Source organism: Aythya marila (genome assembly GCF_965140915.1).
Source record: "Aythya marila genome assembly, chromosome: 7".
NCBI classification, from domain to species: domain Eukaryota; kingdom Metazoa; phylum Chordata; class Aves; order Anseriformes; family Anatidae; genus Aythya; species Aythya marila.
In genome coordinates, this window is record NC_139048.1 from 764,451 (window position 1) to 777,500 (window position 13,050).

Genomic DNA, 13,050 nt, shown 5'->3' on the forward strand with positions numbered 1-13,050 from the left:
GCAGGAAGCAGCAAGCTGGGGGAAGGCACAGAAGGTACCACAGGGCGCCCTGCAAAAGCCCAGAGGCTCCATGGGGCTGGAGGAGAATCACAGAACCACAGAATCACAGGATCCCACAACCACAGGATCCCACAACTACAGGATCCCACAATCACAGGATCCCACAATCACAGGATCCTTCGGGCTAGAAAAGAAGTGCCCGGGCTGTGGGCTGGCATCCAGCCCCAGCAGCCCCAAGCCTTGGGCAGGGACGGAGGCAACCCCAGCTCTGCCAGACTGCCACCAGAGCCAGCATCAGCCCTGGGAAGGTCATAATGTGTCACCAGGCATGATTTATATTTTAAGAAGTTTTTAAAGGCATTAAAGTTTTGCTGTTGTTTTTGTGGGGACCGTTTTCTACACTTTAATGCCATCAGGAAAGCTGGAGACTAAGGATTACAGTAAATACTGCCTTGCAAAACTAGCCTGGGCTCTGCCTCTTTGCACAGACTGTCTGTGGTGCTAATATAGCGTGGTGATTTCCCTGTAGAGGGGATTATTCAAGATGTGAATGAAACATAGAAGACTGGTAAAGATAATTTTATTTCAGCTGATCAAATTCTGTTGTTTTCTTCCTACCAGCATGAAATGGGGCTCAAACTGAATGGGTACCTCAATTACAGTTGCTAGCTTGTTTTTGGTTAATAATGAATTAAATCACTAATATGATATACACATGAAAAAAATTGTCACTGCAGAATGTGTCTAATCTGTGAAGCGTGCCAAGAAATGGTCGGCTCAAGCAGAAAGGTCTCTGTGGACATTTTATTCCAACTTCCAGTCTCTGTTCTCCACCCCTGGGAAGTTTTGTAGCGCGGAGCACAGCTGTGAGCAGAGGACATCCTACCATGCACTGCAGATGGAAACCATCAGTGCTTCACCAACAAACGCTGTCACCACCTCAAATGCAACTGCTGTGGAAATTCTCAACAGATCTAAGGGCTCTTTTAAATGTTAACTAAGGTGTTTAACCCCATATTTTATGAAAGCTCAACAGAGCAGAAATTGAGTTTTCCCAAGAAAAATATGGGCTCCAAGTTCAGGAGGCTTTGAAGGGCAAGCAGATGCTGCAAGGAATTACCACTACAGTACACAGATTTACCAAGTGTTTACATTCAGAGAAAGCTCTCTGCTAATTATCACAAACATAAGGAAACTCATATGGATTATGTGCTGTATATCGACTGCCACACCACAAAACAGGCCTCTGCATATGAGACTCACATACTTTGGCCATTTTAATGATTTCTATGCTTTCACTGAGCTTTCCGAGAAAAATATGTAAAAAGTATGCAGTTTAGGCTGCATTTATTTTTGGGTTTGGAATTAATTTTACTCTTGAATCTTAAAGAAAAACTGGGTCAAACAAACCTTGCACTATTCGAATGTAATGGAAGTACTCGAGCAGCTTGGCTGCAGCCCAGCCTGGCCACTCTGTGGTCAGGCTTCCCATACACCTCAGCCTGCACCAGTAAAGTCCCCTGTCCCACCCCTGTGCTTGGGACTATTTGCCTGTGTCTCAATCGGATGTGAACATCTTTTCAAACAGAGCTCCCTGAAAGAGTATTGAAACTATATCCGCCCATCTCACTGAAATGTCTGACTGCAAGCTGATATTAAGAGCAATAGACGTGTCAGTAGAAAATATTTTTCAGCAATGTTAATTCTAAGTATGTTATTGTTTGGGGGTTGTGCTTCATTACAGAAATTTACCATTGTCTGCTTAGCATTTTAAGTGGCTGTATTTTGTAACCAAGAGTGTTTGATTGAAAATTACATAATGCTATTGAATTTTCTGGGTTTATTTGTGTCCAGGTTAGTGCAACAAATCTGTCCAGTGTGAGGGTCTGTTGCTGTGAAATAGCATCTCAGATTACTACCATAAAGCAGATGTTCTACTTACATGGAAAATCTCAGCAGGTCTGTTTCAAATTGTTTTCCAGTGGGAATTAGGAAAACAGTAAATTGCAGCCTTTTGCTTTATGAACTGAAACCTCTCCATGATCAAATAGCTTTCCAGACGTGCCTCAAATCCGCTCTGTGCTTAAACTGTCCTTAAGCACCATCAATGGCGCTATTCCTGCCTGGGGACCTCTACCTAATCTCATCTCCAGACACTGCAAATTCAGACTGACATTGTCATTTCTATGTATTCCAGCCTATATCAACTCCTGAAATATTAAAGCAGAAATACTGTGCAATGAGGCATCCTACATTTTATATACGCTGGTTATTATCAGTCTGCAGGAAATCACTTTGCTATTACCGAACCACATTCTGCTCTTTACTGGGATCAAGTTACACAAGCTGTACTACACAGCAAACACAACCAGACCTTGAATCTTTTGCTTTATTATTTCCTGTACATCCCACGGGGGCTTCCTAAAGACTTGAATTTTCTTTATAGGCTTATGCTAAACAAAGATGTTTTGGGTCATTCTGCACAGCAATGACTTCCCAATTAGTATTCTAATAATGTAACTCATTGCCCTTATCTCTGTACCTCGGTGAAGTAAGCCTTTTACGACCTCTTTCAAAGCGCATGGAAATATACAGGATGTGGTTGATGGAACAATAAAGCAAAATTTAAGCTCTAGTAGCTCATCATCTCCCCTGTGGATCATTTCTGGAAAAATGTGCTGCTGAACTTAAAAAAAAAATCTCTTCTGACAACTCAAGCACATCAATAAAAAAAGAGAAATTTGATTATGCAGCCAATAGATTGAGTTAAAGAAAAGCAATTATCTACCAAAGGAACAGCGTCACACAGACAGATCCAGCACAGGTGTAGAAGAAGGTGACCCCAGTGGGAAAACCCTCGGTGTTCACTGGGGTGAAATGCCCCCACCAGCCTCAGGTCAGCCCCACTGCAGTGCAGCTGGTGTGAAGACACTCGGAGGTACTACCCACACTGAATAAAGAGGTCAAATGCTGAAGATGTGAAATTGGCATTTCTAAGTGATCTGTGGCGCCTACAGTGGAAATAACAGCATGTTGTCTTAAAAATGTTAAGACCACCCCTAAATTGACAGCATACCGGTGTAAGAAACACAAGGGTTAGAGGATCTGGAAAGTGTATGGGCTTCTGGGACTGTTCTTCATTGTGAACCTAAAGCTGTTTCTTTACTGGTCACAGTCATGGGGGATTTGGGAGGAGATGCATCTCCCCACACTCCTGAAGCACATTCACACATATCATGTGTGCAAGTTGAAAACTGCACCCATCTTTTATACTGACGTCTGCTCTCCTGCCTTCTGTCACTGAAAATATATATATAAGCTTCTAATATTATATTTTTCAATATTTTACTTACGTTTAAAATAATTAAAATGGTAATTAAATAACTTTCTTCAGTTACCAACAGGAAACCTTTGCAGTCATGAATCAAACTGGATCATCCCCCAGATCACAGAATCATAGATCAATTAAGGCTGGAAAAGCCCTCCAAGATCATCTGGTCCAACCAACCCCCTACCACCAATGTCACCACTGAGCTATGTCCCCAAGCACCACGTCCAAGCTCTCCTTGAACACCCCCAGGGACAGTGCCGCCACCACCTCCCTGGGCAACCCGTCCCAACGCCTGACTGCTCCTTCTGAGCAGAAAAGGCTCCTCATTTTCAGCCTGAACCTCCGCTGGCACAACTCGAGGCCATTCCCTCTGGTCCTGTCACTGGTTACCTGTGAGAAGAGGCCAACCCCAGCTCCCCACAGCTTCCTTTTGGGTAGCTGTGATCCTTCCTCATGGTGGGAATATCTCCTTACAGGGGCAGACACAGGTCCTATCCTTCTCATTTTTATCTGTGCCGATCTTCAGTACAGTTTAACATCAGGTAATGCCTCAGAGGGAGAGCTGGGCAGGAAGCTTGTAGGCAGCAAACAGGGAGCATGGAAAATTGTCTTGTGAAGCCCAACAGCATCATCTCCTGGGCTGCTGCAACCTGAGGGACAGGTTTCCTTCTGCTAGGCAGCATCTTACGGGTTTCACTTGAAACCACTAAGTCTTTTGGACAAATACACAAAAAATGAGCGTAATTCTCAATATTCATTTAGGATTTGACCAAATATATGCTTAGACACATGCTGCTGAATTTCTAGAGCCCATGCATTTGAATACAAGCTCGTGTGTGCAAGTCCAAATCTTTTTGCAAACCTGAGCTTCAGCAAGTCACATCTCAGGCTGGTGGTTTGGGTTTTTTGGTGGAGTGGGGTGTGGGTGGGGAGATGGGGGGACTCCTAAGATGTCTGCATGTGTTGTGTTTCTACTTCATACAAAAAATCCACAAACGTGTCCTTCTATACATAATACGCAGAAGCAGAAGGCTAGGTGCATTCCGGTCCAAGTTTCCAGGAAGACAGGCATTCTGCTCAGCTTACAGCCTAATCCTCAGTCATTTGCATATTTCAGAAAGAAGGAGATACTAATTACTGCATTTGTCAGCAAAAAAAACACTGCAGCAGATCTTATTTCTATGCCTCAAATAGATCAAATAAGAGGTTTTTATGACAGAACAATAATGTACAATTTCCAAATAGAATTCTTTGAATTCTGTTTATCTGATGTTTTTTGAATTCTATTTATCAGATGTTACTTATTTTAAATAAATATCAAATAGAGTTCTAATAACTGTTATTATTAAAACAAACAAACAAAAAACTAAGATCACAGGAAAAAAGTATAGATTTTGGGATACTCAAACCCTTCTAGAAATATAAAGTTAATGTCAAGTAAAAAAATTCTCTTAGCTTAACTGACAACTCATGTTTTTAGAAATATGCTAGTGCCACCTACCTCCGGAAGTCCACAATCTCTGAAACAACTGAAATGCCCATTGAAATCTAACTAAGCTAACTGTGCCTGGAAGAACTTCCTGGAGCTGCCCCGAGCACAGGACTGTTGGGGGCTGCAGTCCCAGGCCCAGCTCCCCGTTGCCGTCCTGCAGCCCTGTAGCAGCGCCCAGCCTCGCCGCGGTCTGAGCCAGCACACAGCCAGGGTAGCAGCCTGCTGCACGAGTCGTGCTTTTATAAAACATCTCAGTGTTCCCACAAAGGGGCTTCAGAGGAAGGCAGAGCTCTTGGCAAGGGGACGGAGGGGCTTGGTCCCACTGGCATTGGCAATGGCACTGAGGCCCAGGATGCCAGGTGATGTGCTAGGGTGTCACTGGGGAGCTCCGTGCTTCTTGTCAAAGCACACATTCCTAAAGAAAAAAGCATTTACTTGAAATCTGACTTCCTGCTGGAAAGCTGTTTCAGCAGACATTTTCAGGAGGCACTAACGACAATCCAAACCACTTTTATTTGAAACTATTGCAAATCTAACAAGATATTGAAAAAGATTGATAAAGTTACGTTTTGTGTTGTATGATTTCTGTTGATTTCCATCAGGTAAGTCTTCCTTACTGATTTTTGCTTATCATCTTTGTTAAACTGTTCTTGTTTCTAAAAAGCCCTCCATTGTCCTACATTCATCTCAATCATTTCCTGATTTTTATTATTTTCGTTCAGTTCTTTGAGTTTCTCTTTTAGGTTACTCAATGTGTGGAACTCCTTGATCTTACTAACTAGGAAATGCCAGCCCCGTGGAGACCAGTGTGACACTGAGAGACACGAAGGATTTGGACCCCTCCTGAAAGAACCACAGGACTGAGATGTACACGTATAGCTTTCTAAGAAGAGTATGCACCATAAAATCTAACACTGAGCACAGATTATTTCCAGCAAGCATCATTAAAGACAAATAGTTTCTAATAGGTCCTGTGTGCATCCCTCCATACACAGACATTTTGCATCTGACTGATTTTAAAGGCAGCATTCCTCTCCCGAGCAGCATGGCAATAATACGCAGTCAAACAGGGTAAAGTTGGAGAGATGTTCAAACTAGGACTCGATAGACATTCTGCTTAGAAAAAGTATTTGAAAAAAAAAAAACAAAACAAAACAAAAACACACCACCACCAAACCAAACTAAAACAAAAAACTGATGGGCTAAAGTACAAAAGAGACAATTCCTCCTTTGAAGCAGAAGCAAGTCCTATGAGCAGTATATAGACATACATATACTTCACGGTTCTCCAGTAGCCTTACAGCACTCAATAAGAGGTAATGTCACTCTCTGGAAAATGTACTGAAGTAGCTTCTATTGAGCTGAGCAACTTCCAGCTGAGATACCAAAAACAACAGCTTCAGCAGTGCTAGGTTGAGCCCACTACTGTTCCCATCATGTTTACCAGGCAAGTAACTCGTTACCAGCGTAAGTTAGATAAAAAGTAAGAGAAATGGTGAACTAGAAAGCTTTTCTGAATAATATTTGTCTCTTAAATCCAAAATAAACATTTTTATCTACTTAATTTAAAATGTATATTTTTATAAAATAGTATGATTGCTAGATGCTCATACAAATTTGACAGCACATTTCATTACCTAAATAGCAACTTTTTGTTGAGTGATCACTGATTTGATAAAAATAAAGTTAGCATACATTCAATACATAATTTACAGACTAAAGTAAACCAAATAAATAATATTTACATAAAGATCTCGGTCAACTCAAAATTTTCTCTGTGTTATCATCATAAATATTTTCATTTGAGTGAGACAGATTAATAGCATGCAGTTATGAAGAAAGTTATATAGCTTATAGAATTACATAATAAATCAATTTTTATTAATCAATCCATCTTACCTGTCAGGAGCTCTTTTGTTTCACTGTCTGCCTTATGCTTCCAAGGGACGGGCAGTGTTCTCCACCAGCATCCTGTGCTGCTGCGGATTGTAGGACCAACGTAATCAGGGAAGTTTTAGCATTCACCACCAAATCCAGATCTGTGCACTCAGGTTCAGTTCCAATTTGGCAAAGTATACTGGTTGGATTTCTTTTGGATTTTTCCTCCTTCACTTGTTTTTGTAGAAGATCCACTTTTCTTTTCCTGGCTCCTGAGCCCCTCCTTCTGGTATTCCTACTCTGCAGCACTTGTGCTTCCTTTTGCCTTTTGTCACCTTCCACAGCTCAGACTGCTGGGACCAGGGATGATGTATTTCCAGGTTAACTCTTTTTCAAGTTGAGCTTTCTGCTGGGACAACATTAAGCCTTTTGGCATCATTGAGGAACAGCAAACTATAAATTATTGTGCCAGATTTCTCATTGTGCTGTGGGATGTGGCCTACTGAAAACTCTAAAACTATTACAACTCTAGCTCCTGAAGGGTTCAAATGGAGCTTCGCGTTTTTCCCCTAATACTGGGCTTGTGGGATAATCAACAAACCATTGGACAGACCCTGTGTTATGACAAAATAACTTGGAACAAAACACGCTGTTTTCATTCACGTTTATCTTTTGGTGAGTTATTCCTCTGGATCTCCTTCTAAAATCTTCTTTTAATACAGATTCTTAAATAACCATGAACCACAAATATAAATGACTGACATATAAAACAGGACACGGTCACTTCTACAGAGAAGCAATTTACTACCTGCTCAGCAGGGAACCAAATTATATTCAGTTTATCTGAATTAGTATACTGCTCCTTACGTAAAGCTGAGAGTTATTTCAAGCAGCAGGGACAGGACTCCGTAGAAGAAGCCTGTAACTGTTAATAGAGGGAGGGTTTTTTTGGCTTTCTTCTTTGACAGCTTAGTTCCAGCTCTTGAAAATGCAGCCAGAGATTTCAGTGGTGCAGGCTGCACCTATGCAGACATTTCCACATAGCCAAGATAGTTCATCTTTACTCTGAAAGGGTCATAAAGATTAGTTCTGCCATCTCCAGTAGCAAAATATGAGATACATTGAGTGTTTTTTTTTCTGAAATCGCAATGTCTCTTTTTCTATCTTGGTAATCCATGCTGTCTTCCTGTTAGCAACCGTAGAACCAATTCCAGCTTCCTCAGTAGGCTGAAACAAGAAAAAATATATTAAAGCATGGATCAAAGGAAAGTACATCCAGTCAAAAATAACATGCACAAAAATCTGTAAGGGCTATATTTGTAAATATCTGTTTGAATTATACAACTAATAAAAAGGGATTTGTGTTGTACTCTGTTGACTTTCATGAGTTACAGGGACCCTTCCAATGCCATCCATGACATGGCAATTTCTGCCACCGCTCCAAGCACAAATGTATGGGCACTTTTGCTCCTGCTTACATTAGAGAAAGAGTAATCATTTAGGAGCAAAAAAAAGAAACCCCAACAGCAAGTAGGGGAGCAAACACAGGCTGAGCCTTCACCCTGGTGTCCTAGAAGCCTCCTTGCTTTGAAGCCTGCTGTGTTTTGCTCTCTCCTTGTCCTTTCCCTCAGAGGAAGGAAATTCTGTTTGACAGATTCTTAGCCTGCTAGCACCCAAGGATCACATTATTTCAAAAGCTTCAGAGATTTTCATTTTCAGGTGATCTGGTGAGCCCAGGAGACCCCACGGGCAGTGCTGAAGCAGCCTGAGCAGCACTGGGAAGAGGAGGGGGCACCATGCGCAATCCAAGGGCTTACCTTCTGCATTTGGCCTGAAGGACTATGACCAAAGAATGAAAGCTAAAGAGAAAAATAAAAACAAAAACAAAAACTGAAAAGGGGAGGGAAGAAAGGAAAAAATGGAAGAGAAGAAAGAGAATAAGATTTTACAGTTTGTTTGGCTGAGAATAAGCGATGGTTACAGACAGAGTGCAACAAATCATTCTGCTGAGAAGAAATACAAACTGTTAGGTGGCTTCCAAGAGACGAGAGGCTCTGCTCCATCACTCAAGCAGATAGCCCATGTCTGGCAGAGTGGTGAGAATCACATCCCCTACCCCAGCGAAGCCCAACCCAAATGCAGCCAAGCACCCCAATAAAGATAGGGAGGAAAAACATTAGCTGAAATATTCTGATACTTCAAAAAAGAGGCACTGCTAAGGTTTGAGCTTAGTTTTGGGCGAAAGTTCATCTCAACACCTATTGCACCTGAACAGGTTGCTCCTTTGCAATTTCTCTAGAAATAGACCATTTCACACTAGGGTGATTTTAGGGTAGAATTCAGCAGTTACAGCTTGACCAGAGCAAAGCCTGATGGCATTAACCAGCCGGCTCTCTCCAGGGGCAGTGACCGAAGTGGCTGCAGGTGAATGGAGGAGAGGGACCATCTCCTTTCCCTTCCCGGAGATGTGGGCCACTGCATCCGCATGTGCTGAAGGTGGAGAGAGAAAAGGTCGATGGAGATCCCTCCACAAAACACACACTACCACCTCAGCCTGCCATTGCTGCAGCTCTGTCCTTTCATTTCCCCACGTAGATGGACCCCCAAATCCTTGCCCAGTGACATAAACTGCATAAAGTCCTCTATTTAGACTTTACTGAAGGACAGTGGAAGAAAAGACCGATTTTAGGCTTTTAACCCTTCCTTCTCAGATGAACTACTTCAAATGCAAAATGTCTCCTTTAGCGCTCCCACATAGCACGTTGTGTTAATAAAGTGGGGAATGAAAGAGCTGCAGAAGCCCACTTATTTTGTGACTGGTTTTGGCTTGTCTCTGCGCTAGCTGTTTTCATTCGAGACTGGACATAGAACTGAAGCCTCCAGGGGAGGAAGGAACAGCCCTGCTTAGGGACACATGGGAAAGGCACTTCTGTGTGGTTTGGATGAGAGCGCTGGATATTAGAGCTGCCTGGCTGAATGTACAGTGGTGGGACTTAGAGTAATAGGATGGACACAAATTATGAAAAGAAATGTTATCACAACATCACTTTTATAAGATTTTTCTTAGCAAAGATGAAATGAAGATATGGACACATACACATGTAACAACTGCTTCCTTTCAATTGCCTTACCTTTTCCTCTAACTCTTTTATTTGCCGCTTTTGGCCTTCAATTCTTTCTTCCAGTTCTTTAATTCTCTGTCAGATTTAAAATAAATATATATATATATATTTATTAATCAACCAAATACAGTTGTACTCAGAAGATGTATTATTATTTTCAGAGATATGACTTGTATATACTGTTTCTAAAAAATGAATTTGTGTTTTAGGCTATAGATGAGTCCTTGATTAATGCAGCAGTCACACACCATGTCTGACAAATCCATCAAAATTAAATGCCCTGGGACTTTAGGGACTTTCTAAGGCAAATCGAAATCTGGCCCCAACACCAGACATTTCTGGTACAGCTCTGTGAGGGAAGGGATGGAGCTCACAAGCTCATTGTGTTTCCACCTGGGGGACAGTCCCATCCCGAATGTCACCCTGCCCTCGTGTTGGCCTGTACCTGCTGTGCGTGCTGAATGAGCTCCATCCTTTCACGCAGGATTTGGGCATCCCTCTCCCGGAGCTCGCTCATGACCTGGCGCTTCCACTGCTCTACAGCACTCTTCAGTTTCTCTTTCTCCTCTTCTGAAAGAAGTTCGGAAATTTTGGCTCCAGCTTCTTGCTGCAGGGCATCATAGAGCATGGCTTCTAATTCCAGAATTTGCTAATCAAAAACAATATAAGGCTGTCAGCTTAACCTCATCTCTGGTTGGTTGAGGATTTTGTGAGGAACTGAAAATCCTATTGCAGTAAGACAACAGGAGAGGTGGAGGGGTAGTTTTCTGAGTCTCCCCCCCCAGGACAGCACAGAAAATAGTCCACAGGGAAAACACTTCATGCTACCTCTGTGCTGTAGGGCTCTGGTCCCAGTCAAATCTGCCACTTAAAAAATAAAACACAAAACACCTAGTAGCTGGGCTTTGTTCCTGCAGTCTGAGGCTGCAGCCCCAGTGCACGCCTAATTTTACTGCACTGCGTTAGAAGATGTCTCTCATGTACACTGGTGGAGGCACCCTCCGGATTTAGAGAGAAATGTAACAGTGTGGAAAATGGATTGAAAATATTTCCCCAGAACCACAGAGTCCAGCATCTTCCTAGGGCAGGTGACATTGCCAGGTAATGTCCTCTGCCTCAAAGTCCAGGATAAATGCTATTTCCTTCACACAAGCTAAAACCAAGCTGAAATCTTTTTCTGGAAGTTTGACATAGAGCAAGAGGCAAAGCAGAAGATGAAGGCACCTTTGCACACTCTTTCCAAAGCCAGTGATGTTTTTCACCTCTGTGGCTTCAGGAGCACATGACAGCAACAGCATGGTCTGAACCAAAGGCAGGCTGCCAGAGATGGCTGTTGTGATAATTCAGCTGAATTCAAAATCAACACTTTTTTCCATCTGGGGTTGCTGTTGGTGTTTTCTTACTATGATTTATCGGAGTCAGGACAGAAGAATACCATTTACAAGAGTAATTAAGAATTACACAGTATAGCAGGAGCTGTGGAGACTGATAATGCCTGAAAGTAATGGCAGCGTCTCTGCGGGGATGATTGTGTTGGACATTACAAGAAGATTCTGCTCCACTTTTAAAAATAACAGCAGCATATTTGTTAACTGCAACTGTTGTAACAAAACCCCTCGGTTTGGAACATATTTTAATGTTGGTCCCTGCACCTTGATTACCCCACCATTACACCCCTCTGATTACATGGAGTTGTAAAGAAAAGAAAAAGGGTCAGCTAATTCATTGCCTCCAAAGCAGTTGTTCCAGAAGTCTTTATGTAAGAGAAGTGTTTCTTGTAGCAAAATTCCCAGCCAGCAGCCAAGCAGAGTGAAAACCGTGCAAAAAGCTTAGCGGTTACAGCTGGTAATCTTGTTGGCTGTAGTTAGGGGGGAAGATTAGCAGCTTCTCATCTTGAGGAGCACAAAGGGAACATGGAAGTGAAACAAATTATACAAATCAAAATGGCTATTGCCACTGGAATTTCAGGGAAGAACAAAGCTTTCTAGCTGCTTTCAGGCTGCATTTGTGCATGTGAGTAAAGCCCAGTGCATTGCCCGAGGATGCCCACATGATGCATTTAAAGAACACAGGAAAATGCAAATCATCCTCAGCTAATTCTGCCTGTACTGAGAGATACATGCTTCTTTATGCTTGTTCCTTCTCCATGAGGGGCAGAGCTAAGGAGCAACAATTTGTCTTGGATCCTTCAGCAAATTCAGGATTCCAGAACTGGACATGTAAAGTGAAAGAGTGACAGGCCATAAGCCACGGGGAGGTCGTGTAATGCTGCAGTCCATAACCATGGCTTTGTGACTGAGCTTCTCTGCTGGCCCTGTTACATTATCAGGAACTTCAAGCAATGCCATTCAATTTTTCCCTATCTGGATTTATGGACTCAGGTGATAACCACTGTCAGGGCTTAATTCTGAAGATAAATCCCACAATTTCAGCCTTTGGCTGCATCAAACACTCTCAGAAGCACTCAGGGCTGCAGGAGATAATCTCATGGTAGGACTAAGCCTACAGGTGTGGATGACTCGTACATTTCCCAGGGTTTCCACTCTTCAAGGAATGGGCTCCAGGTAAAGCTAAGCATTTGGCAAAGCCAGTCTAAAAATCATCCGTATAAGACCAGACAGAGTACTGAATAAAAGCTCTCCCAAATGGTTTGACATCCAAATTGGCAATAGTTTTCAAAAAAAAAGCATAAAACCCCATTGCTTCTATGTTTTTCATTTAAAGACATATTATTAAAGACACATTTTTAAAGATTTAAAGGAAACTGAAAGAATAAGCTAAATCTATATTAAAATGTATGCTTCTATGTCTTTCATGAGTATATGTTGTACTTTAACTGAAGGAAATAAAACAGCTGATGACTGGAGGGATGGTTGAAATGGGTTAGGATCGGTTAGCGTGCTCATTGAACCTGACAAAAAGCAGAGACTTTTCAAATGTGCAGAATCACAAACTCTCTCCAGATATTTTGGTAGCAGAAACCATAATCTAAGATCTAAGAAAAAGTCTAGGCTAGAATCTCTGTTTTGGAAGGTAAAAAATCACTATAAATGTCATGAACCACAATCTCTGCTAAATTAAGATCTATGTTGAATGAGTTTATATTTAGGTCCTAAACCTGGAAGGACCGTGCAAATACAAGGACCTAAGTCCATAAGGAACTCGTTATTAGACCAGGGTATGGAGGATTTGTTTTAAATTCAGCCTGTGTAGTCTTTGGGTCACTC

At 42.1% G+C, this 13,050-nt stretch overlaps 1 protein-coding gene across 1 annotated transcript in view; it reads right to left on the bottom strand.

Annotated features, from left to right (window-relative positions):
• Window positions 1–7,878: 7,878 nt before the first annotated feature.
• The window catches only part of JAKMIP3 (Janus kinase and microtubule interacting protein 3), a 45,743-nt gene continuing 40,571 nt past the window's right edge, over window positions 7,879–13,050 (bottom strand). Inside the window, exons 20-23 of the mRNA XM_082764384.1 lie at window positions 10,269–10,472; window positions 9,833–9,898; window positions 8,519–8,591; window positions 7,879–7,928 (exon numbers count right to left, since the gene is read on the bottom strand). Coding sequence (XP_082620510.1) covers window positions 8,541–8,591; window positions 9,833–9,898; window positions 10,269–10,472 — 321 coding nt within the window. The 3' untranslated portion in view covers window positions 7,879–7,928; window positions 8,519–8,540. The remainder of the gene's footprint in view (window positions 7,929–8,518; window positions 8,592–9,832; window positions 9,899–10,268; window positions 10,473–13,050) is intronic.